The following is a 27,517-nucleotide window of genomic DNA, read 5'->3' on the forward strand; positions in this document are numbered from 1 at the left end:
AGAAGTGGTATATTTATACAATGGAATACTACTCAGCCATAAAAACTGACAACATAATGCCATTTGCAGCAACATGGATGCTCCTGGAGAATGTCATTCTAAGTGAAGTAAGCCAGAAAGAGAAAGAAAAATACCCTATGAGATCGCTCATATGTGGAATCTAAAAAACAAAAAACAAAAACAAACAAACAAACAAAAACAAAGCGTAAATACAGGACAGAAATAGACTCACAGACAGAGAATACAGACTTGTGGTTACCAGGGGGGTGGAGGGTGGGAAGGGATAGACTGGGATTTCAAAATTGTAGAATAGACTACACTGTATAGCACAGAGAAATATACACAAAATGTTATGATAACTCACAGAGAAAAAAATGTGACAATGAGTGTGTATATGTCCATGAATAACTGAAAAATTGTGCTGAACACTGGAATTTGACACAACATTGTAAAATGATTATAAATCAATAAAAAATGTTAAAAAAATAATCAGAACTTACGTAGTATTAATAAGGATTTAGCTTTGATTTTTTACCCCCAAACTATAAAAAGTTGCCTCCCTACCATTTAACGAACAATCTCCTTTCTCTCACTCATTTGTAATGCCACCGTATGCTAATTGTTATTATCATTTTATTATTATCTGAGGTCATGATCTTTTGCTTCTGTTCTGTTTCTTTGTTCAGTTTAACTAGCCTTCCTTCTGTATGTCATAGTTTTTACTTTCATAGCTCTATAATATATTTATTTTATTTTTCAAAGCTTTTTTGACTGTTAGTATAGTTTATTCTTCCAGATGAACTTTAGAATCCATTGTCAGGTAGTGAATGAGAAATTGTCGGTTAGGACTTCGCATTATATCAATGATTCTCTACCTGAATGATGTCATCCCTTGGGGATATTTGGTAGTCTGTGGAGCATTTAGTTTTCATTGTCACAACTAGGGGGAGTGCTGCTGGCATCAAATAGGTAGAGGCTAGCGATGCTGCTCAGCATCCTACAGTGCACAGAGCATCCCTCTCCTCCAGCAGGAAAAGCCCAAAGAATTATTTGGCACAATCATCATTAATACAGAAGCTGAGGAAGCCTTCATTAAGTCTATGAAATAATTTGGAAGAATTACTGTTTAGTTTTGTCACCTGGGAACATGTATATATATTTTTTCATGTCTTCAGAAAAAAAAATAGTTTTTTTCATATTACATGCTATTCCTAGGTATTCTTCAATTAAACTTTTTTCCCATTTATTTTGAAAATCATGGTTGAGAGTATATATGGCACCTAATGCTTTTGTCATATTTATATTGTGTGTTGTCACCTTAATGAATGTTCTTTTTCTGTGGAGTGATTTTTAGGGGATTCTGTTGGATTTTATAGGTAGATACAGTTCCTGAAATTTTATTTGGTAAAAAGGAGAGAGAGTTAAATTCAGTGATCACTTAGAAAATGTTTGAACTAGAAAGAACTTGAGAGATTGCTTAATCCTTTGCTTTCATTAAGTGATGATAAACCTGAGGCCTAGAGAAGTTAATTTACCTGCCTTGTGTTACATAGTAGAAGCCTAGAGTAAAAAGAAACACAAAAAATAACCTTCAGATGAGGGCACTGAAAAATCTCATAATTTACATAAAAATGTAAAACTTTAACACTGTGTTTTAAGCCTTTTGGGATGTTACAAAGAGTGAGGAATGACCTTAGAAATGTTCTCTTCCAATCCTTTCCCCTCTACATTCTCTGCAGTATCCTGGCAACCCCTCTTTGTATTCTTTTAGGGACAAGAACTCTGCCTTACAAAGTGTTCCCAAGTCACTTCTGCTTGCTAGAAAGTTCTTCTTTTTATTGAGCTGTATTCTGCCTTCTTGAGGCTCACACACCCTTTGTGGTTGAATGGCTGGAGAAAGCAGAGCTTTCACCAGCTGCTGAAGTGGCAACTAACAGAGGCTTGAAGGGCAATGGGAAAGAAATAGCATTACTGGTTAGTTGGCTAGGTGATATATGGGGTTGGGAGGGTTTGAAGTTCCAGTTTCCAAGTGTGCAAGACCCTTGTAAACTAGATATTCCATAAATACTTGAATAGAATTTAATTTTATATGATTTTGTTTTCTAGTTTTTTGTTTTGTTTTGAGAGAACTATAAGTAAGAGTTTGGCCCAAGAATGACTCAAGGTCTTAACTCCAAATGCCTCTGGTTCTGTCACCTTCCAGAGGTTCTCCTTTTGTTGGAGCTTCAGCCAGGGTTCCCCCCTGCCCTCGAGGTTAAGAGCATGTTTAGCTAGAAACAGATGATTCTTATGCTTCCTTACCAGGCTTCATTACCAGGCAAGGTCCCTCCCTATGCCAAGGGACTCCATCCAAACTCTTATTGACATAATGAAGAACTCTTTCATTATTTCGGACTCCTGAAGGAAGAATTTTTCTTCAGAACAAAGACAAAGACAGCAAGGCTACAATGCAAAGGAATTCCCTCAGTGCTTAACTGCTAATTGGACAATTTTCTGCAATTATTATTATGCCTGGAAATAATCTCCTTAAAGCCTCACTCACTCCTTGTAAACTTTCTTTGAGATAGGAATCTTTTAAAAAATTATGCTGTCAAGTTTGATTTGCTCAAAGTAGATTTTTCCCCCTTTCCTTAACAAGGTGCTTGCTGTCCCTGAGCAGCCTGAACATTGGTCCCATGGCAAATTTACATTTGGCAGATAAATAAGCAGGCATTGGTTCCACTAAAACCTGTGGTTCAGCAGTGGTTCTACTGAAATTTAAGTTTTAAGGAGATTTGAGCAAACTCAAGTTGAACCTCTTTTTTAAATTATTGAAGGTAGACAATCTCATTTCTCCTTTCTCCTGATAACTCATACATTTTGTCTGATCTGGAGAGTGGTAGTTTTTGTATCCTCTAGGCTTGTAACCAAAGGGAGAGAGAAATCTGTATGGGTCACTCCCAGATTCCATTTGTGGACTAAATGGAATTGATCTTTAGGCACAGTTATAAGGTAGGGGATCTCTGTGTCCCTTTCATCCCTTATCCCTCTCTCTGTGCTTACCCCTTTTCTCTTCCAGCTCTTCATCTCTTCATGAACACTCCTGTCCCAAACTCAATGCTTCTAGTGTAGGAGGAGTCTACCACCTGCCATCTTCATTCTATTTTGAAGGCAAGAGACATTTTTAACTGTCTCAGAGGTATTTGCACCATTAAGCATCATTTATAACTGACAGTCCAATGAATGTAGTAGGATACTGTAGAAAGTGGGATTGAGTGGGCCCCTGTTTACTCGGATTTTTATCCTGAGTTTGCCATTAAATAGCCATGTGACCTAAGATAAATCGCTTTACTTTTCTGGACTTGAGTTTTACCATATGTAAAATAAAGAAATTGGAAATGATTTCTAATATTCCTTCTTGGAGTATCAATCTATGAATTCAAAGCATGATGGGAGCACAGATACATCATTTTCTCAAGAGGGAAGCTCTTGAAATGATTCCATTATCTATTCTGCTTTGAAGGTAGTCTTTTAAATTATGAGAGATGAAAGGTTTTCAGATGTGATCTACAGGTAAGAAGGGGAATTAATACTTACTGAGCATTTGGTTTGTGCCAGACTGGGTGCTAGATAGTTCATTATATGAACTTACCAAGCTGGGCTTGACAGGGAGGTTCAGTCTAAGTGATTTGGTCACAACCACACAGCTGCATAGCCACAGACCAAACTTAGCCTCCTGGCCTTGGCTCCAGCAGGCATAGACCCCTCTCATCTCCATACTGCTTACCACGCCCACTCATACATCCACATGTCTCTCTGCCTTATGTTAATATTTTTATTTCATAGTGAAAGGAAAGAGCAGTCACATGCCCGGGGACAGTTGGTGGCTGATTAAACTCTGCTTTTAGGTCAGTGCAGTTTTGAAAGATGCAATCTTAAGGCAGAATTTTAGAAAAAGATTGCCTTTAAAGGCTTTGTTTATATTGTTTTTAAGATTGAAATTTCTAGTAGAAAGGGACCCTATTAAACTGCATGGGAGGTTGGCCCTTCAAGGCACCTTATATTTACTTCTTGTTTGATCTAATTACACATTGTGTAATTGTCTTTGTGCTCGTCTGTGTGTGTGTGTGCATGTATGCACCTATTATGTTTTTATATTTGTAATATATATATCCTGATGAATGGTGCACACTCAAGACTATTGAATCAGTATAAAATCAGTAAATACTTTCTACAGTAAGATTCGTGCAGATGAGTATTTTCATACATGTTCCTAAATATCACCACCATCATCATCTTCATCATCATCAGTGTCTCCTCAGTGTCTCAACAGCTTTTTGAAATTACCTTATTTAGCAGACATCATTTTGTGTTGTAATTCTCTTGATCTCTGTTTTACCTGCTCTTTCCATGCAGTTTAACCCCTGAATGAGTGAATGGAGAAATGAAGTTGATGTTTTGTACTGAAAATTCCTGAAAGTGAGAGGGGTTATGTAATGGACATTGAACCTCTACTGTAAAGGTTAGGATGATGTCATCTATTTATGTATTTGAATGCATGACACAATTTATGGCACCTATAGAGAACAAATTAAGGTGTTATTCCTGATTGTTGCTCATATATGGAAACCAAGATGTTAGAGTCTGTGGGTGAATGTTTGTTCCAGCTTTGGGAGAGAAGAATCAGTTCCAGCTGCCCTATCTCCTCCCCATTTAGTTATATCTGCCCAGTCATGTGGAGGGTGGTGGTCAAGGATGTATGAGCTCAAAGACATCTGTGCGTGTTTTTCGTGTGGGACTACCTGGGTTTGAATCCTCACTCTTATCGAGATACTGTGTTTTCTAAACCTCAGGTTGTCTCCTCTGTGAAATGGGACTGTAATAATCAGGTTGTTGTTTGATGTGACTGGGTTAATCCAGGTACAGAGCCAGGCATCCTCCTGTGGTACCAAGCAAGTCCTTCACCAATGTTAGCTTTCTTTTTGTTGTTAGTGTATAGTTGTAGTATTAGCATTAGTAGTAGTAGTAGCAGCAGTAGTAAAAGTGTAAGTTCTTGGTGAGGAAATAGGATCACCAAGTTGATATCTAGGTAACCTCTACATCTCCTCTGTGGTACTTACGAATAGCCAAGAGAGGTTTGTTATACTCCTGCTTCCACAGAGGGCTTCATGAAAAAGGTGTCAAGTCCAACAGTTTGGAAAGGGCTGCGTCCATGGGGAGGAACTATGTGTGCAATGAAGTGTTGGGTCTGCCAGTGGGAAGTGAGAGTGGAGGACAGGTTAGGAATGGCAGGGGCAACACAAGAAAGGCCCTCTGCCACCCCGACCCTGGGCCTCCCAGCAATCTCCCGGTTTTAAATAATGAAATATTTTTTCCTTTTAGCCATACCCCTACCTATCTGTGGAAAGAGGCCCAGTACTAAAACTAAAAGTTACAGGCATTACTTGTCAGTAAATATTTAGTGAGTGTCTGCCCTGAGCAGAATGCTGTGGTCTGGTACTATGGGGATGAGGGGTTGAGGGTGAAGGTGGATAAGGTAAATTCTCTGTCCTCATGGTCTTGCCAGTTAAGGGGAGAAGGGTAAGCTATAGGTACAGCTAATATTTAAGGTAGAAGTAATCAGTAACACAAAAGATGCAAAAATAACGTTACTTGGGATTTTAGAAGAGGGATAATGCAGCCTAAACTTGGAATAGGAGGCAGGAACCTGGTAGATTTATGTCAAGGAGGAGGCAGCTTTTAAGCTGATCTTTAATGATGGGAGTTGGGGGTTGTGGGCAAATGAGGGGTGGAGGGCAGGGATTTCGGGCTGCTGGAGTGGCATATGTGTGAAGGAACTGGGGCCTCCTATAAGCACAGCAAGGAAATTGATGTAGGCAGATCTCATCCAGGATCTACAATTATGAGTGAGAGTTTTCCTGAACCTGTTTTTGCTATAAGAAGAAAGAGGGGGGAGGGGTTGAGAACTAAAGCAATCTCAGTATTCAGAGTTAAATGTTAACTCCTTTGTGTAGTTAATGACTAACTTACTCTTTCTTATGCAAAAGAAAAAAGAGAGGGAGAAAATACAATTCAGTAACCGCCTAATTTTTTAAAACATTGAGGTTTGCTTATGTGGTTGCTTATTTTCAAGGTAATACATAAGTAGCGATTATAAAGATGTGTGCAAACTTGAACAACAGACTGCAGACGCACCTCCGTGAGTTCCCTGTGTGGCTTCTGCAGGGTTCTCAGAGAGTTAGCTATTTTCGAACACATTCCTAGTTTAGCCATTAGAAAATTATGGGTTTTATTTGTATAAACTCAGCAGCTAAAATAGCACTTCCAGAAAGGTGGGTGAGCTCATCACCGTCTGAACCGGGCAAGTTAATGACCTGCCTAGTATTGTTCACGCTGGCCAGTGCTGGCTGACTTAACCAGCAGTTCCACTTGAAGGGAGACATTGTTTCTTAGGCTGCATTTGTCAGATGCTTTCCTGTCTGAACACCAGCCCTTGATGAACGTCCTAGCAGTCCCTGAATGTACAAGCCGCGTGCATACTTTATGAAACCAAAGAGCAGCTAGCCTGGAAATGTATGCAAAGCACTCTGCACAGCTGTCTGAGGCCCCCAGCCAAGAAAAAGATGTAAACACCTTTATCCTCACACCTTCACACAAACTGCCTGTGGAAGCTCCCCAGTGGGAGGGCTTCTTACTTCTAACATGTTTAAATGTCAGTGACCAAACAGCCCGGGAACATGAATAACTTAAGCATGAGGTGTTTTTGCTGGTGATTGTGATGACTTTTGAGGAAGAATAATGGTAACGTATTGAATGGTGGTGCATGGAAGAAGGGAATCAGAGATTGTAGACTCTATATTTGCTGTAAGAACTTAAAATATACAATGGTGTTGAACTTTAAGAATTTAGGATATTGTCAGCATAACATTCAGTTTGGTGAGGGAATGAATGGCTGAAAGAGATAAATTTCAATGGATTAAAAAATTTTGAATGGGTGCTACGGCAGGGTGGCTAGAAAAGTAAGAGGCAGATGGTAGGTGTAACGCCTTTGATTTAGTATAAGAGTGAATGTGTTTGACTCTGAACATGCTATTCTTTTGCAGACAGTCAAAATGGAGAAAGAGGAGCAGTGTAGTTTCAAAAAGTCAAACTGACTGCTTTTCAGAATGAGTGCCAAATAGAATCCTGGTACATTGGTTCTGGCCTCTTTAAATAACTAGTTTTTGCATTATCCTCTCTTTCCACTGTGTTTATCTAGAGGACTGTTTAGTTTTTATTACCAGGCTAATCCCTGGATTAGAGACATAAGACATTCCATCTGTAGGTAGAAGAATAGGTGTTTGAGGTGCACTTTCTTCAGGGCTCTAGCCTTACTGAAGAAAAACCTAATTCACTGTTGAGTAGATTGTAACTGCAGATGCTAATTTGGAAATCCATTTGCCAAATTTAGGTGACTCTGATAAGACTTTTTTCTTTTTAATCTTACGTGTTCATGCACATTCTTGGGAAGATTGCTGCTGGGTAGTGTTGCATGTCAGAGATGAGGGAAGTTTAGTTATTAACCCTACGTAGAGGGTAAAGGGGGGCAATAGGCAGACTGTGGAATGAGGAAAGGGCCAGGTTGAAACATTTCCAAAAGGTATTTTTGTTGTTTATACTTGTTAATTATTAATATTAGTTATTGATGAAAAGCAGTTTTGAGTTACATGCCACACATTGTTTTGGAATAAATTATCACATTTCTTATCTGGAACCATGGTAGATATTAAACTGTTTCAAATAATCAATATTTATTAATTTAACAAGATTTTCCCTCTTCCTTCAACATTAAAGACAAAAGTTCATGAATTTCCGGCTCAAAAAGTTTTTCTGAAAGTGTACTTTTCCTTAGCTTTAGGTGGCTTTTAACACTAAATGAACATATTAAGAGCTTTATTTAACCAAATTAGATCAACAGTTAAATTTTGTATCTTTAGAACAAAGTACATATTTTATGAAAGACTTGTAGATAACATATAAAGCTCTGCAGGTTAAAATTGCCAAATTAGTTGTGAGTATTGTGCTTTGTCTCAAATATCTGAGCCATTTCAAGTATGCACCCTGTGATCATCTTAGTTTCTTAGAAATGAGCTTTTTAGGAGTTTCTATATTTTGTCGTTTATCATATAGGTTTAAGTGAAGTATACTCTGGTCAAATTCCTGTGGGCGGGTGTGTACGGGATTAAAATAGCTCTGGGAGTCACTACTGGTTGATGCTCATTATTGTGTGTGTATCTGTGAGGGGTTGGAGGGTGAAAGGGAAGAGAGAGGAGAGAGATGAGAGAGAGAGAGAGAGGTTGAGATGGAACGTCTCTCTGACAGAAAGACGTTGATGCGACTTGGAGACCTTGCTCTGACTCAGGCTGTAAAAGTCAATGTTTATGCTTCTTAGGCACGATGGGCTTTTTGTATATTATTAGATTCATTTTAGCCTCAGTCTTAAGGACTGTGTGTTCGGGTTTCCTATGGGCTTTACTCATTCTGATTATTTGGCTCTTCTGTATGATATCACAGCAGTCACAACATTGGCAACACAAAGAGTCATCTGGTTGAGGAAATAGCACACACAATTGAACCATCTCTGGGGTTTGCCCAGAGGTGGAATGTATTGGTGTACTTTCCAGTGTGGAGAGGTTGTAACTGTGGCTTGAAAACCTCACCTAAGGTGGAGTAAGCAATCTGTCTGTCATTTGAAAGAATTTGATCTCATCCATAACTTAGTGTTTGATCTGTGTGAGAAATTGATTCACCACTCTTTACAGCTCCAGTCTGAGGTCACAGATTCTCTGGGGGATCTGGGAAGGTCTGCCTTACCTTTATGAAACTTATGGCCAGTTAAACCTTGCTTTTGATGGGATCAGTTCATTTTGGGGGAAAAAAATTTTGCATTTCTGAAAAATGAAGGACACTTGCCTTTTTCAAGGGAGGTGACAGCTGTTGGTTTCTCCAGAGATTACTGGTGAAGACAGTCATGAAGAGAACTAGTAACTCTTTTAAATGAACAATATATTCTTGCTTAAATATTTCCCAGAACAATTCTAAAGAAATATAATACAGGTAAGTTTTGTTATGTTCTTATTGTGAGTTATGTTTACAAGAAATAAAAATAGGATTAGAATCATAGAGGAGGAAAAGCTTTTTTTGTACCAGTGGCTAATGTTTTATATCTCATGAATTCTAACCATTTACAGAATTATCTGGTTTCTTGCCCCGACTCATGGTTGATTTTTTTCCCTTTTTCCATCTAGAGATCTTTGAATTATTTTTATTCATAAGTGAAAAATGTATTACAGCTTTATTTCCTTTTATTAATAGTTCCTTCTTGCCCTTAACCACATCTCTGACTTTTTGGCATGTAAAGTCCAATGAGCTCATGCTTAATCATGTATAAACAACCATCTAATTATATGGTTTTGAATTTTCGTTTGACCAACTAAACAAAAATGACACAGAAAAGAAAAACCTGACAGCCTCCCTGTCTTTGGATACCTGGCCTTTCTCTCCCTCACTCTCTCTTCATGTATTTAGTAAAATGCATGTTAAAACTTATCAAAAAATCAGTTTGTATTTGCCAAGTTTTTGAAGTAAAATTGTTCTTTTCAAGGCTACATGTCAAAAAACAAGTTGGTTGAGCTGAATTATATGTCTTCTTTACAATTTTTTTTTCAGACTCTATTCTTTCCTCCTCTAGACGAAGGTGTTACTAGAATTCCTTGTGCTGCTGGTGTCAGATGACAGAGCAATCAATATTCATGGGGCAAGATTTCTCAATCTTTATCCCCTCACCTTCTTCCCTGAGGTACAATAACAAAGATCCCAGTTGCCATATCTTCCCACCCTCCCCCAGACCACTCTGACTGACACATTTTTGAAAGAAGGTGGTAGGAAAATCTTTCCAAACAAAGGAGCTCACTGTGCTTTAACAGGAAGGAAGAAATTGTCCATTCCCTTTTGTTCTCATTGACTTGGTCCTAGAATTTGAACATGGAGCAAAATCTCTTCTGAATTTTGTGGTGGTTTCACCAGAGATAGCTTGGTGTGCTTGAAAACAGAAGACCCAAGAAAAGTTACCTCCTTTTATTATTATTATTTTTGGATATTTCACAAGATGAATACCTAAGAGAGTAGATTTGGTTAACTAGTACTTAATAGCTATAAGAGAGAAGAAATGAAAGAGATAACTGTGAAAGTTGGTGAAGGTTATTTATTTTCTCACTAATCCTTCAGCCTTAAAAAAAAAATTTGATTTCTCAAAGTACTCTAACTCTGAAACATGCATATCTCTAAGGTCTAAAATTTATCTAATTTTATCAAACCTACTATCTAAGTAGGTTTATTTGGAAGCAAATTATATTGACTCCATTTTAAGAATTTAGAGTTAGAATGATCTCTCTTAAGATTATTGCCTGAACAGTCTTCTTTATTGAAAATATTTTAGAGATACTTTCATAATTTTTCTGCTCACTGTAAGTAGCTGATATTACCCAGTGATTTGTAGGTGTTTATTGTAATGCTTTATTCCAAACTATAGATTTGTGTCAAGGTTCATGTCCTCTCGTGCAAGAAGGTCAAAGTGAGACTTTGCCTTTCATTACTTTTGTTTTGCTGTAGAATGTTTAGAACAAAGAGGAGAACAAATTCTGGCAGAGTTTCTAATTTGGTTCACCTGGAGTAGTCAAAAGAGGAGGTACTCTTACCACTAAATCAAGGCCTTTGCTTAACTGATCTCTGGAGACTTGGGGAGCAGTTTTATTTCTCTCCTTCCCATTTATTTTGAAAGCCATAGGCTCTTACGTTGCTGATGATTTGTTATTAGTTCTCTTTTAAGAATTACATATTATTTAGGAAATAAGTTTTCAATTCAGTTAACATTCAGCCTTCTAGTCACATTTATTTTCAGCTTTCACTTTCAAATACAGATTAAAAATACTAGCTTAAAAAAGTATTACTTTAGGGCAAACATAAGCACTACTTTTAATTTAGATTTTTTTTTTCATGCTGGCATCACCCCATATTATGATTGCTTTTTTGTCTTGATGAGAAAGAATTTGGGTTGGAAGTGGTGTTCCTTCTTGTTGTTTGACCTAATTTCTTTATTATTAGTTGATTTATTGTTGATACAGTGTCTGAATTAGCACCTGTAGAGATAAAATAGTCGCATTTACTTTAATATTAACTCACACCCCAATTATGTTTACAGACATCCTTAAATTACTCTAGTTCTCTTATAGGTTAAAAAATGGCATTAAATAAAAGAAACAGAAGGAAACTTACACTTTGTAGCCTTGGCCACATTGTCTGTGTGTTAATATTTGTGATGTTGGAGTTTCAAAAAATATTTTGGTAGTTTGGTTAACGTTATGTAAGTTTATACAATGACAAGTTACTTGAGCCTCTCTCTCCAATTTTAATTGAATCTATAGTGGATGTGACTTACAATTCACATATACATGAAAGAGTTCTTTGCGTTAATTGAAAACAAATCAGACTCCAAGACCCTATCTTGCTGATGAGTAGGAAATTTAATCTCAGTCACTATTGTTTGGAGTACCTAATACCTTGCCGGAGAGACAAGACCCCAGGGTCATTGTACAGAGCATAACATCCCAAGAGCTCTTCTGGTTCTTGATCCAGGTTCCTGCTGAGCTACCTACTGACCATGTCCACGTGGTCTCTAGAAGTTTGCTGCTATGCTCAGGCACAGAAAGCTTTGCCAGAGCTGGGGAACGGGGAGCTTCTGGACCCAGAGCCTGGCCTTTGTACATTTGCCCCGCAGCCGTGTTCTCCACCTCCACTGCCTTCTCTGAGAGCTGCCTCACTACTTGGCGGAATGTCAAACTGCTCTTCTCCTCAGACTTTGGGCAGCCTCCTTTCTGACTTCCTCCTCAGAGGCACTCAGAGATACTCAGAGTATCTGGGTAATCTCAGTGGATTTAGGCTTCCCCACATGACTAAAAGAGAGGACGAAATCAAGCAGTGTCAACTTCTAGCCCTATTGTAATAACTCCCCTGAGAAAAAGGAGACAGTATACAAATAATAGCTCAGCAAATTTTCTTGCATAAACTTGGGCCGCTGAATGGGCTTTGGAGCACAGAGTCAAGAATCTACAGGTTAGAGGCCAAAGATAACCTGGTTGATGAGACAGCCGAACAACCTTGGGGGACTTCTGGATTCAGGAAGCTGGGTACTTTCTGGTTCTTAGAAATATGGGTGACTTAATTTTTAATATAAGAGAATGTAAGCTCCATAACCATCTCCCATTTCTTGTGGGTCATGCTTCTGAGTGTCCCAACTGAACTTGCAAACCCATGTAGAATGTGTAACAAAAAATTTATGATAGAATATGTGTTTCTTTGGACAGTTCTGAGGAATTACTGTTGAAGGAAAAGAAAGATAGTCTAGAGCTTTTAATGTCTGTATAAGCAGTGCTTTTTAGATACCAAGCAGTTATCTCTGTTTTGAAGGACTGAATGGGGTTTTCCCTTAGAACCAGATCCTGAAAAAAAAAGTTCAATTGATTTCTATTGAGTGGCTTAGACCACACTCCCTTGATATCAAGTTGTGTGTGCTTGTGTATGTGGAGGGAGCATGGAGGGAGGTGGCAAACTAGTAATACTTCCAGCTGTTGGGGAACTTAGAGACAAGGACATACCAACAATTGTGTTCACCAAGGCTGTCTGTCTTTGTCCTACATCACAGCTCACATTTAATGGGGAACTTCTCGACTTCATTTGTGGCCTTGAACTTTATTTGCCTTAAAAGTCATCTTTTTTATTCATTGATCCAACAAATAGTTGTTGAGCACCTACTCTCTGACAGAGGGGTCTCAGTCATTGTCCCATACTGCTAAGGGTCTTGCCAGTAGGCAGCTTTGTCATTTCTCTTCCAGTCTCTGCTTTTGTTTAGCCTGGTGGGGAAAAGCAGCTTAGGGAAAACATGACCTTAACTTATGAAAGAGGGTTTGGAATATAGTATTTCTTACAGGCCCTTCAACAACCCTTATTTGTTTTATTTATAATATACTTTAGGGTTACTTTGTTCCCTGAATTTGCCTCTGCCCAGTCTGGTCCAGGCCTCGTCACTGCATCCTGAGCTCATAGCAACATCTTCCTGCCTTCTTCTGCTTTCTTAAGTGCTGAAAATTGTGAAACTATCTTCTTCATTGTCCCTTATCCCATCATACCCATGCTTAAAAACCTAGTATCATTCTTTTGTAGGGTCTGGCCTTGGAGGGCCGGTGTAATCTAATAATGCTTTAATAAAAACATGAATGCCTAAGACTTACAGAGTATTTACTGTGTTCTGGACACTATTCTAAATGCTTCCATATGTTGACTTACTAGTTTTCCAACAGCCTCACGAAGGTAGGTGCAATGATCATCCCCATTTTCCAGATGAGGAAACAGAGGCTCAGGGAGTTTAAGAAACTTGCCCAAGGTTACACATCTGGGAAATGAAGCCATTCTGGCTCTGGCTTCTCTATCCTTTACCACCTCCCCATGCTGCCTCCACATCAGCTTTCCTAGCGCACTCTCCTCACTTCGCTTTGGACAGCCCACTTTTTGTACCGCACACTTCCCTCTGGCCATTAAAAGCCTCAGCTCAAGTTTCACTTCCTTCACCAAGCTTCCTCCAGTTTACACAGATCTTTTTCTTGTTTGATCTTTTTCTTTGCTCAGCATTATGGCAACTCAGTTTAATATTGGGTGTTTCCTAATTGTTTCATGTGTTGATAAAAAATCTTTCCAACTGGTCAGAAGCTCTTTGGGGGAAAAAAATCAATGGCCTAGGACTCCATAAGCACAGCACAGCACGAAGCGCACAGGTAGTGCTTAATTAACATAACCTGTTCATGGTCTTTGGGAAACTGAGGCAGTTTTCTCCCATTAAAGCATGCTTCCTCCCTCCCTTCCTCTCATCCTTTCTTATATTTATGGAAGTCACTTCTTTATAGAGTTAGTATAGTTTCACCTTGAAATCATATATTTTCACAGATTAATCCCATGGATAAACTGTGATGTAAACCTATTAAACTAGATAGTAAGCAAGAATTGTTTAACTCATCTAAGTGTCTACACTCCCCAGGGTATACAGGGGCACAACAAATGACCTGGTCAGTGAGTGTTAAATTAATAAACTATGCTAGTACTGATATTTCAGTTTTTCAGACTAATGCTTTGCTTATTTAACAGATATATCTGTCCTCTTCCCATGGGATTATTAAAAAATGCGCTGAGGGAAAAGCAGTAAAATGTACTTACATTTCCTCTTTGGTTTTCTAGGCTAATTGTTGGTGAACTTTATTTAACACTCTTGCTATACTAAGAGTCTCTGTGGAGCAAAGCAGCTTTCAGTTAACTTGGCAAATCATTACAAGAGAGAACAGAAAGGTCAGCATAAGTGCTCTCTACTAATTAGTTGATAATTGATGTACAATAGCTGAGTGATGGGACTTTAGAATATAAACTTCGAGAATGCTGTTTAATATATCTTTACATCTTTATGAGGTGGTTCGGAGCTGTGTGTTCTTAATAACATCTTATCAGGAGTGCCTAGTGGTGGGGAGCAAAATTGAGCCTTCTTGTCCAGGAATCCAGGGCACTGAGTGGTGCAGAAAGGAATATGATATTTTTTAACCTCTCAGAATAAAAATACGATTCCATTTAATGCAGGGATAAAGTGAAATGAGTAATGCTGGTGATTCCATATTTTGTGGCCAACATTCCTGAATACTGACTAAGATTAGAAGAGTGTTGGTGTGAAAGTTATATTCTTTGTGGGATAAACTTGGTAGATTCAAGTTGAACTCCTGGGGACAAAGTGGTGGGAGATAGCACTATTCGTGGGAATCTTCATTAATCTGGATTCAGATTTAATCTTCTTATTGTCTGGGACAGAGTAATTGATTTCAGATTAAAGTTACAAAAATAGCCTTTATATGACCTCCTCCTCCTTATAAAATTTGATCTGCTAAATCTATATCAACTAATTATATAATCTGCAGTCTTACTCTAACGTTTCCATAACCCTTGCCTTCTTATGCTGTCATTTACTATCATGTGGGCTTCTCCTTATTGTTCATTCAGCTTCTAGTTCATTTACTCCTCCAGCCTTTCTCCCTATCTCCGCCAGATTAATCTTGGATGAACTTGGCTTCTAGTGGATTACACCACTGTCTTCAGCACAGGGTCCCAGATGTATGTCAGCAGGTCAGTTGTTCCACTGTCATCGGGCTTAGTTGGTTTGAGGTGAAGCCTATGAATCTGTATTTTTGAAAAGCTTTCCTGGTGACTAATGTGCAGCCAGGTTTGGAGCCATTGGTGGATGTATAATGTCCTGTTGTTAAATCAAGTCCAGCAGGCTAACTAGCCAAGTCCCCAAAGATTGTCTTCTTTTTTTCTAGTCAGAGCCCCCTCTTGCAGGCGGCTCTGTCTTCTCTTCATTTCCCCCACCACATACCATGTCTCCTCTCTTCTGTTTCCATGTCTACACCGTCCTATCTCCTTCTCATTCACGTATTCATTCTTCCTTCATGTTTCAGCTTGTTTTCTAAAGAGTGTTCCTTAGTATGCCATCTTGGATGAGTCCATAGGGAAAAAAGGCACCCTAAACAAATATATTTTGCACATTATTTGCTCCTCTGGGAAATTTATTACGTGCATTTGCATTTTTAAAGGCTCTGAGAAGACCTGTAGTAAAGAGATATGTTTAACTTCATTATATTTAGGGTTTCCCAAAGCTATTTGCTTATGTATCTCTCCATGACCCTGCCTTATTTGTTATAATTGAACACCTTTGGACTTTCTGAAGATCTTTGGGAAATGCCTTTTTGGTTAAAGTTGTTCTTCTTCAATGAATTATCTGGTACATAGAGATTGCCCCCTTTTCTAAACTCTATTACCCAGTCTTGTGCTTTATTCTGTACAGTTCAGTATCATTATCTGATTGTTCCTGGGTGAGTATGTCTTATCTCTACAGAGCTGTAAGCTCCATGGAGTCAGGATGCTCTACTTAGTATTCCTTACCTCTCATAGTTTTTGTGCAGTTTTGAGCTTTTGTAACATATGCTAAACTTACATGCTTTGCCCCTAAATATAGAAACCAGTTATGTCATTCCTATTTTCATCCTTTTTGTTCTTAGCCATTCACCTTTGTCTTACTGTATTTCAAGTGAACACACTGCACACTCACATATATTCATGAAGTTGTCACCCCTGTATCTCAGCAGTGAAACATTACAAATTTGACAAAACAATACCTAGCAAACCTAATACGTTTAGTATGTAAGAATTTCTTATTTCTAGTTCTAGGGAAGAATATGAATGAAAGCTGGGGAGAGTCTAAGAGTAAAATAAGATGGGAGTGAAGGAAGGCTGAAAACTGGGAGTCCACTGCAGGGAGGATAAGCCTACTGTGTGTCGAGAGGAAGGTCTTGGACAGGGAGGTATCAGCATGCAGTCCTTTGTCATTCAGGAGAAAAGGTGCTGGAAAGAATATCAGAAAGGTACCAGAGATGAGTTATTTAATAAAATATAACTAACACTTTTAATGCATTTGTTAAGTGCCAGGCCCTACATATATTACATATATTAGTTCTTTTAATCCTTAGAACAACTCAGTGAGGTTAAGTACTAGTATTAACCCCATTTTAGAGATTAGGCCACTGAGGCACACAGAGCTTAAGTTGCCCAAGGTCACATGGCCATTCAGTGGTGACCTAGGGTGCAAATTCATGCTCTTAACTATTGTGCTGTGTGCTTTTACCTCTTATTTTTTTACATTCTCTGATTTTCTACTTTTCCGTCAACCTTCAGTGTCCCTGATGTCCACTGATTTACTATCCCATTCTTGAATACCCACCTCGGCATGCATATGAAAACTTTTCCTTGAAATGCATGATCCTGGAGTGGAAAACAATTGCTCTAAAGGGTATTATTGGGATAATTAGTAATATTCGAATATAAATGGTACACTGCATACTAGTGCTGTATCATTTAATTGCTAAATGTCTTGAATTTGATGATTGTGTTATGGTTATATATTTAGGGGTGAAGGGCATAAAATCTATGGCTTATTCTTAAATAGTTCAGCAAATTAATGATAATAAAAACAATAATAAGCTTGTATAGAGAGGGCTGGATGACTAAATAGATAAACAGATAAAATCTATCACTTGATAAATTAGATAAAGAGATTTCAAGTACTAGTCTTACAGTTATTCTGCAGATTTGAAATGTTTTAAGTGAAAGATTGGGGAGAAAACCCTGATCCTTAGAGATAGTAAAGCATATAATAATATATACTAACCTCATAACAGGCCTATGGGTTAGGTACTATTACTGTCCTCATTTTAGAGACAGGACACTGAGGAACAGAGACTTTCAAGGACTTTGCTCAGTGTCACACAGCCAGTGGGTGGAGGAGCAGGATTCAAATCCTGATATGTATGATTTCTGTTTTCAAAATACCCTGCATATGTATTAGATTGAACCGTACAGAAATTGCTCTTATTTGATCATGTTTGACCTGTAAAGAAAGACATTTCATATGACCCAACCTAGGAGCAGGGATCTCTTTTGTAGAATTGTTGCTTTGGTATTTGTCTTCATGGACAGATCGTGGGCTGTGGGGGAATAGGACTCTCTATCTTGCTCACCATTGTCTCCAGGGACTGCCTGGCTCATGGATGGCATTTGATTAGTGACGGCTGAATGAACAGTAATAACCAGAAACCACTTTGATTACTTCTCCCTACACCCCTCCTATATGTATGCCATTTCTGTCCCCCCTCCCCATATCTCTGTCATTTTTAGAGGAACCAGTGGATAAACATAATTGTTCTGAAAGATGCAGCCTCAGCAGGGATAATTGCAACATAATCAACTATTTGACTTCAAGAGAACTCTTTTAACTAATGAAGATGTTAATTAAAAGCATGCTTCTGCTAAGATGACCTCTTGGTTCAGAAAATGCAAGATGTCTGCACTCCCCACCAGCATGCAGGGATTTTGGCTAGAATGTATTTGGTACTCAGAATGCCATCCACTTGAATCCTTATTTGAGAAGTAAACACATTTTTTAAAAACATTGTGCAGTCTCTAAAAATAAGCGGTATTTCAAAATGAAAACCAGCACATAAGTAGTTGGCACATCTGGTAGTCAGAAAAGTTGTATGGTTTGTTTTCAGGGAATGACAAGCCAAGGAACATTCAAACTTGGCCAACTGAAAACTTTTCTTCTGTGATGACACCTGGTTTTAAAAAAATTGGCTCCAGGCTCAAAGCAGAAAGAACATTAGAAACGGGTAGAGAATTAAATAGTATCATTTACTTGTATCTTGTTTTGTGCAAAGAATTATAAAGAACTGTTTTCTTCTTACTTCAAGAAAGAGAATGTAGCAAAAAAAAAAAAAGTGACATGCGTGAACAATGATAATAATAACAAAAATTGCAGCTAGTATCCATTGAGTGCTTACTCTGTGCTAGGCAATATGTGGCATTCTTTCCATGTGTGATTAATACTAGACACACAACAACCATATGAGGTGGTGCTATCTGTATTCCCATTTTACAGATGAGAAGACACTGACAGAGATAAGGCACAGAAATGTTTAAGTAATTTGCCTAAGTTACTCAGCCAACTCGGTTTGGGGGAGCTCAGACAGGCTGTCTCCATACCACAATGTACTGCACGATTCTGAGCAGTCTGGAGGTGTTCATTCTGTCTGGCATTATGAAAAAAAAATGGAGTTAGATGGTTGCATTGAGCACAGTGGTTCTTGGTCAAATTGTTATTTGCCTTCACTTGTGAGACTGATGATGCCATTTTCCATAACATTCTCACAGCTGCACCACAAACATTTTGTGTTCCCAAGAAATTTACCATTCAGTGTTGTGCTTCAGGGACACCGTTTATGATACCTGTCAGAAGCTGTCACTTTTCTGTGGTTAGATGAGTCTCGTGTTGACTCATGAATTTGGGAGTAGGAGGTATTGTAGTAAAAATGATAGAGACACTGAGGAGGGAAGAATTAACATTTCTTTATTATAGAGCGAGAAAGTACTGTGAACATGAGAATCCAGGGTATAGTGTTATGAGGGCAGCCTTGACCGATGTAAAATTCTAGCCAAGGGAGATGAGTTTATAATTATTGCTCCCATTAGCTTCATCTTCTGTTCAGACCTAGTTAGAAGTAGTGTGGAGAAACATCAAAGGATTGACTTAGTTGGAGTCTGTTTATGAAAAATAGCACTGTTTTGGAAAAGAAGACCAGGAGGGCTTCAGTGGAAATAATGTGTCACTATTTCATATTGTGTATAGCTGTCTTTTTTTATCAGTTATTCACTCATTCTTAGCTTCATTGACAGACTTTATGGTGTACTGTACAGGCCCTGGGCTAGGTGCCGAGGAAGCAGCAATATTTCAATCAAGGGCTTTATCTTTAAAAAGCAATAAAGTATAATAGGATGACAGGCATGTAAACATTTCAGTTACTTGAAGGTGTTGAAGCAATGTGTGATGAAGAAACTGTGGGGGAATGAAAAAAAGAATTGGTCAAATTTGCCCACCTGGCAGCAGGGGAGGGGGAGTCATAGAGAAGACCTTTGAATCAAGACCTTGAAGATAGAGAGAAGGGCTCATTAGGTAGACAAGTTAGGGTAAGAGTGTGCCAAGCAGAGAGAAAAGCATGAACAAGAAAAGGATTAAAATTATTTTTCAGCAATCATTCTGGTATTTATTTATTCTAAGGTATGCATTATTTTCACATCAGAATATCTCTGAAATTATCAACACCAAGCACTAGCTTAATTGACAGCGTATGCTCTTACTGGCATATAAAATAATATGCCTTATAATATATGACATCTAAGATTTGATGAAATAATGTATTAATATGCTTTTACACCAAGTAGTGTTTTTGGGTGTGCTGTTCCAGCTGCTAGCGTATCCTTGTTTTAGAGGTAGATATTAAAACTTTTTTATTGTGAAGGAAACAGGCATGAAATGAAAGAGTTCCTTGGATGAATACATGACATTGAATTTGACAAAATACCTGACATCAGATGTTGCTTTTAATAGCAGTGGCTAGTAGGGATGGAACCTGGGGAGAGAATTCGAGTGTCTTATATACTGCACTAGTCTTCTCTCCAAGGTGAAAAGGGGGTTTGAAAAGCAAATCACATGTAGCTTGTTAGAATTTACAAAGATACTAAGTTTATGATCACTGCCCAAAAAAGTACCCACTACTCTTAGTGCTAAGATGAAGCCTTGATGGTACAGTGTTATATGAGTTGTAAAAACAGAGAGACTATCTATAATTGATCTTTCAAGGCACAAGAAGATGCATCAGTTATAAACTGCAGTGGGAGAGGTAGAGGGAACATTCTGGTTTGTGTATCTGGAAAAAAAATCAGGAGAAATTTCTGTTGGACCTAATGATCTTAGAAAGTATCCAAGGAAGAAACTAAGCAACAATCACCTAAACTTAAGCACACAGGTGCCATGAAAAATACACTCTCGTAGACTCCGTTTCAGCTCAGTCAATAAATCCTCGTGTGACCTTGAGGAAATCAGTTACCACTGGGATTTTACTTTCCCAGAGGGCCAGACTAGAGAAGGCTTCCTGTGACTCTCCTAGAGCTTTTGAGATGTGGTTTCACTGATGAGAGCATTGGTGGTTACTCCAAGATCTTGTTTATCCTTAGTTTTGTGGACTCTTGGAAGCGAATGTTACAGAAGATGAAAAAGTAATTTTTTGGCTATTAATTTAATTTTTGGAAACACAGAACAAAAAAGTATGCCCCCTAGGGCTAAGGAAAGTTACTGTGATGTTTTCTACTACTTTGATCCCAAATATATCAATGAGAAAGATGAGGAATTTGGTGAGAAAATTTTAGAGCCTAATTTGAAAAAAAAATCCCAAAGCCCTGAGATCATGTTTATTTTCATTTGTTTGAAATGGAAACAGAGTGTACAGTCACTGAGACTTGACCAGGTAGTTTGCAAAAAATGTTTGAAAAAGTATATCTGTGTAAAAAGAATGTCTAGAATAATTTAACCACTATTATTTTTTTTTTATAAATGATTCATGGCATGTTTACCTTTCTCCTCTTTGCTTTTCACTTTTCCGTAACGGCACAGATTCTTGTGGGTTTCTTTTTTTTTAATTTCCCCTTTGGGTATGTACCAGATTTTACTACATTCCAAGATTGTTGCTAATGAAATGAAAAATCTATGTCAAATTTGGCTACCATGCTACTTTTAGAGTGAGTGTTTTGTTTATGGCTCTCTCACCCTGATTTTTTTTTTAAATTGGGTGTCTGTCCAATGACAATGTATTAGGATGAAGAGGAAAAATCAAGTTTGGAGAGACGCAGCCAAACTCTATCCTTTTAAAGAGTCTTTTTGGAAGGCCAGAATTGAAATGAAGTGAACCAGTTAAACAAGTTTTTTCAGCAGTGTCAACTTTCTTTGCTGGGTGATTCAAGATATTAGCTATTCTAGAAAAAAATATGGTTTGATATAAGTAATCCCATCTTCTCACCACCTTAACCCTTTAAGTAAGGAGATGATAAATTATGATTCTTAATACAACTGGACACTTCTATATAAAAGGAGCAAAATGTAAGTGTATTTTATATGAGTGGTGATTATAGATGATTATAGAAGGGTATCTATTGTAGCATTATGGGTTTTTTCTTGGAATTAGAGAAAGCTTTTTGGTATCACTAATTCTTAAAACAAAAAAGATAATCTAAGGACTGTCTCTAAAAGATGAGTCCTGATATAAGTGTGCACATGTGTGTGTTTACTGATTTCTGATGTAAGGGACATGAAAGCTAACCTGATTCATTTGTTTTTAGGGGCTCTTGGCTTTGGGCCTCAGTGCAAGTCCATTGGAAAAGGCAGCTGCAACAATCTAGTGGTCACCAGCAGTCCCATGATGGTTCAGCGACTGGGACCCATTTCACCTCCAGCAAGCCAGGTCTCTACAGCATGCAACCAGATCAGTCCTAGCTTACAGAGGGCAATGAATGCAGCCAACCTGAATATACCTCCTTCAGATACCAGGTCTCAAGTTACTTTTTTTTTCCCCCCTTCTTGTGGTATAATCACACCTGTGAGTGTTTTCTCTTTCCCTTCTGAACACATGCCCATACAACACGCGTACACACACTCTCCCCACACATGCTCACTCAAGCAGCTCTTTCATTTTGAGCTGTGTAGGGGAATGTGTATAAAAACTGTGTGTGCCATGATATCATCTTAATTGGGAAGAATGGTATAATACCTGCTGTCTTATGTTGTGAGTGAAATTAATGCCCGCTTTGAGATTTTTAGGACTCAGTGACTAAAGACCATGTGTTAATCTGTTGATTCCTGGTGAAGCAGCTCATATCATGGTGTAGAAAGATGAGATGTCCCATACACATCTACCTTAGCTGTTTGTTTTTTAGTATACATGTTGCAGTGTGCTAAGGCTGCTTTACAGTCTGTTTTGTCTGTCCATCCATGCATCCATTAACCCATCTACCAAAGTATCTTAAGTACTTACTGCCAGCTTAATAATTGAAGTTTAGGGAGATAGTCAAAAAAGTAAAGATAGAAGTCATGAATTTCAAGACTTTATGACGTGTCTGGGAAGAGATATTTCATGTCTGTGTTACATATCATTTCAACACAATGTCTGATTAGGTGTTGGAATAGGTAGGTCCCTTAAATGCCATGTCTCTCTCTCCATGGAAGATAATTGAATAGGGAAATCATCTCCTCAGACAAATTTTTATATCTCTCAAGGTTGATATTACAGGGGACATAAAACTAAAATACTCTGCAATGTATTTAAATGAATTATTTCATCTTTTATGAGTGGTCTTCGTGGAGAAATACAATCCAAAGTTTTTGCCTTAGTCCCAGCTCTGTGATTTTGCAAAGGAATTGGACTCTGGATCTCTGCTTCCTCTTCTTGAGGGGCTGGAATCCACTGAGATGCCTTGTAGTTCTGGGATCCTGTTTCTTTCTCTCCTTCCTCCCTTTCCTTCTTTTCCTCCCATCCCCCTTCGCCTCTTGTGTCTCTGCACTCCTAGCTGCTGTTTGACACTCTGAAATCAGTTTCCTGGATCTTTTTTTTTATGCCAATTTTCTCATGAGATGGAAACTTGTTTTTCACCTGAGATTTTTTTATGATAGGAAGCTGCTGCTGTCATTTTCCCATTGATGATTATGCCTTGAGGGACTCCTCAGACTTGCTGAGTATTGCATGTAAAATTAACTGTACTTGCGGAGTAGGTGTCATTGGGAAGCCTTCAGCTTCCTGTCTGTGGCAAGTCCAGCCCATGCCTTGAAGGCAGAGAGTCATAATTAATGGAGAGACTGCAGGTAGGCAGGGCATAGGCTGCTCCAACCATGTACCTAATGCAGTTCCTTTCATGGGTCCACCAGAGAAGGGTCATTTTCACAAGAGTTTTCTAGCAGATTTGATTCCTTAGCATAATTTTTTATCCTTAAAAGACAACATCATAGCAATTGACATAAGTTTTGTCTGTGTTTTGTGAGTCCTTCTATGGAAATAATTTTTTGCAGGATGAGCAAAGAAACAAGAGTTGGGAAGTGGCTTGGTGAAGTGTTGAATTTACTTTTATCAATTTAGAAAGATTGCATTATTTGTGATGCTTAAATTGGTTTGTGTGTTCCATCAGAGGAGAGATAGGCTAGGAGGCAACAGTTCAACTTGAAGGCATTTTGCTATCTAGAGATAAAGAGAAGATGGAGAGAGAATCAGCTTTGAGTTTAATTTATTGGGGGTTATGGCCAGGGAGATGGGGAGGATAGGGTGGGAGGCTGGGTAGGGGTGTGAACTGTTCAGTCTGAGTGATGGCAGCCCTCTAAAAAGCTGTAACATTTATTGTTTTTTTTTCCTCTGGTTATCTATGTAATTCTTACTCATTGTAGAAAACATGGAAAAAAATCAAGACAGTAAATGATAGTCATCCTGAATCCTGCCACTGACAGGCAACTATAGGTAGAATTTTGAAATACACCCTTCTAGCTCTCTGCAGACATATACATTGTAAGCATAGGTTTCCATCAAATTGATCTATAGTAATCTACACAATATTATAATTGCTTTTTTTAGTTAATATAAACCCTTTCTTTTGTAATAATCTTTGGTAGTAAAAAAATCTTTAGCATCATATAATGACTTCTTCCTGCCCAAGATTCCCTTTTATTCAAAAATGTATAAATAAAACTGTAATTTTTATCAGCCTCTTATTACTGGGCATTTATTTATTTCCTTTAACTTCAGTATTGTAAGTAATCTTTATTGGATCAGTTCTGTAACTCTTGTTGTACATCTCCTTTTCATGACGTGTATGTATGTATATATATGTATGTGTATATATAGATTCATTCTCTGGAGTATCATTTTGAGGAATTCCACATCATATGTAAGTATTTCTTTTGAGCTTGGCATTGAACCAAGCATTTCAGCCTGGTCATCACACCTCTTGTGGCCCCATGAGAGTTCTGAGCTCTTGCTTCACCAGCCATACTAAGCTATTTCTCTGATGGTCTCTGAGTTTTTCACATTGCTTTTATTTTGTTTGAGTTGTATTTCTTTCACATATAGCTCCCAATTAACCAGTTACAAGAAATAATATGCTTAGGGTCAGGTGAACATATGGACATTGAGATTTCTCTCAGTATGGCGATAGAACCACAGATCTTTGTCACTTTTTTTCCCCATAGGCCTGGTGTGGGTAACAGCAGGGATTATATGCAAGAGTTCTTTGGAATCTTTCACAATCATTCAACATATTGTTGCTGAAAGAGAACAGAAAATGTGGGTCCCAGTTGTAGCTTGTGTGACTTTAAGCCTCTTTTACTTGGTCTTTTAATCAAGCAGAGCATCGTGGACCACATGTAGGGTATGATGTGGGGAAAACAACAGAGGATGTATGTGATCTAGCTAGGTGACTGCCTGTCAAATGCTGCTTTATTTGTCCTTCTATAAGAATTTTGGTCTTTTCTGGGATGTCATTGGGATGAATTTTACAGAACCTCTGTTTTATTCTTTGTAAAATACAGGTTATTTAAAAATCCAATTTATTTACTTCAAAGGCTGTATTAAATGAGATAGTATATAGGGAAATAGTTTGTATTATAAATGATGGTTATCATTATCTTGATTGATTGCTTACTCACCTTAAACAACATTTTTTTTGAAAACTTACTTATCTAACACTCTGGCAGGTACTGGAGGAGATAAGTAATTCCTTCTATTGAAAGACTTTGAATTTTATTGAGGAAGATAACATCCACAGATGTCTGAAGCTAGCTACGTTTAAGGCTCAGTATGGACAGTATATAATTTCTCTGGAAATAGGACTTTTACTGAGAGCTACTATCTTTGGGGCAGGTTTCATGGTTCAGAACTTTGAAATATTAAAAGATCTGGGTAATTGCACAGAAGGGAGGTGAGCCACTAGGCAACGGCCATTGTTGGAAGTTTTGTTCTTGTTAGGTGTTCAAGTTAGAAGAAAGACTTTTCCATTCATGTTACTGCCTTAGTGAATAGAATATAGAATTTGCTTTCTGAAAAATATATGATAACTGTCTTAGAAAACAGATGTTCAAGGAGTTAAGGAATGTGCCTGCATGGGGTTATGCTCAGATTTAAATGGAGCCATACTTCGGTGTAATTTGAGAAAAATAAGAAACATCTCTTGACAATGGAACAAATGAAAATGTCTCACTATAGGCTGCCCTCAAACCAAATAATATAATTTCAAATGCAAAGTATATACAGGTGGGTAAAATACTTTCTGCCTGCTATTCACTGCCTAAAAATCTGAAGTACTCCAGTAGGACAGTGACCAGGCGAATGCAGCATTTGAGTTGTTCTATAAACCATCTCAATCTCAGGGTGTAAAGCAAAGTCAGTTGTTTTTGCCTCATATATGACATAACTACTAATTTGGCTTGGGTCAGAAAGCAATTTCTGACTCTCCCTGGGGAAAGGACCAAAAGGCCCTTGACATCCAATCACCAGGAGCCTTCAGCTGAGCTCTTCAGGAAGAGCTACATGCTGTGGGTGTGCTGGGAAAATAATTGAAAGTGTCCACCGGGAATTAAAAAACAGATGGTTCAGAAACCACTTTGGGGCTTGCAAAAGGACTTCAGCCCAAATATAAGGATGTGGACAGAGAAAAAAATCTGTGTCAAGGGCAACTGGACGTAATTTCCTGCTGTGTTTGTCATTGGTAAACATTACTTCACTTGATGGAAACACCACATCGACAATGGTGTTATCTGTCACCTTACACTGTGCATTTCGGAGCCGAGATGTTTTCTTGCTAATATCTCATGCTTGTAGGAAACAGTGTTCTTGGCTTCCATTTTGTGAAAAAAAGTAAGAGGAACAGATGGGATGAAAATGCTTCTATTTTTTCTTCAGTTCCTTTGCAACAGGTTGCTGTGTAACAGCTGGAAGTAGTAAATGGGTTCATTCTGGGAAGATAGGCATTCTATATAATATTTTATCTTGATTAATTTTTTGTTAGAAAAGAGATCTCTCTAGAAAGCCAGTGCAAGTACATATAAAAAAGCCAGGTTTTTCTGATATACACTATGTCTGAGTTGGAAAGCATAGTGAATTATGTCTAGCCTCTTTGTGACAAATTTTCCATCCAAGGGGCATAGCTTTTTTCTTCAATGAATTTTGAGGTAATTGTGTCATAGTAAAGCAAAATCAGTTTTAAAGTGGCCAGACTGTATTACAAAGCATTTTGATATGCAGGTAAATATCGTGACATGTGAAGCATGTTTTGTAAAGGGTAAGAACAGGAGAGGAATTCTTGCAAGAGTGAGGTACTAAAAACAAATGGAATCTGCTCTTGGTCCAAATCTGCTCTAAATCTGAGGACAAGAGCTCATGGAAAATCCAAAATTAACAGGTGTGATTAAACGCTGCATGGTCCGAGTATTTGCATAATTCCAAATATGACTCAATTTCTGGCTATCACTCCCTTATATATTATAGCTGTATTATATACATATATATATATGTATATATATATACACATATATATATATACACACACACATACACATATATATATTATATACAGTATTTTTTTACTTCTAGGTTAATTTGATGTTGTGACTGAGTACTAATAGTGTGAAGTGCTATCTTTTAAAGAAATATTTAAAATTCCTTAGTTTCAGTGAAATGAGTTTGTGAAATTATTTGGTCCCCTGGATGACCCTTTGACTTGGAAGATTTACTTTTTTTTTTTTTTTTCAGATCAGGTGTAGGTTTATATTTTACCTCACCAAATAGATTACACTCAAAGACTCAGGCTCTGTTTAGACTTGCAGTCCCTGCAATTCCTATTTGTAGTGTGCTGCACACAGTAGGTACTTAATAAATGCTTGCTTATTTGGTTTGCCATGATAAGCATCAATAATTATTCCTAGGTATCTAATTTCCCTCTG

General features: G+C 38.0%; 1 protein-coding gene across 7 annotated transcripts in view; it reads left to right on the forward strand.

Moving 5' to 3' along the window:
- Positions 1 to 27,517, forward strand: part of GLIS3 (GLIS family zinc finger 3) — a 499,691-nt gene that overhangs the window by 184,543 nt on the left and 287,631 nt on the right. For all 7 annotated transcript variants that reach the window (XM_032477747.1, XM_032477748.1, XM_032477749.1 and 4 more), the window contains one exon: positions 21,883 to 22,090. In XM_032477747.1, coding sequence (XP_032333638.1) covers positions 21,883 to 22,090 — 208 coding nt within the window. The remainder of the gene's footprint in view (positions 1 to 21,882; positions 22,091 to 27,517) is intronic.

The sequence above is a fragment of the Camelus ferus genome, chromosome 4, assembly GCF_009834535.1.
Source record: "Camelus ferus isolate YT-003-E chromosome 4, BCGSAC_Cfer_1.0, whole genome shotgun sequence".
NCBI lineage: Eukaryota > Metazoa > Chordata > Mammalia > Artiodactyla > Camelidae > Camelus > Camelus ferus.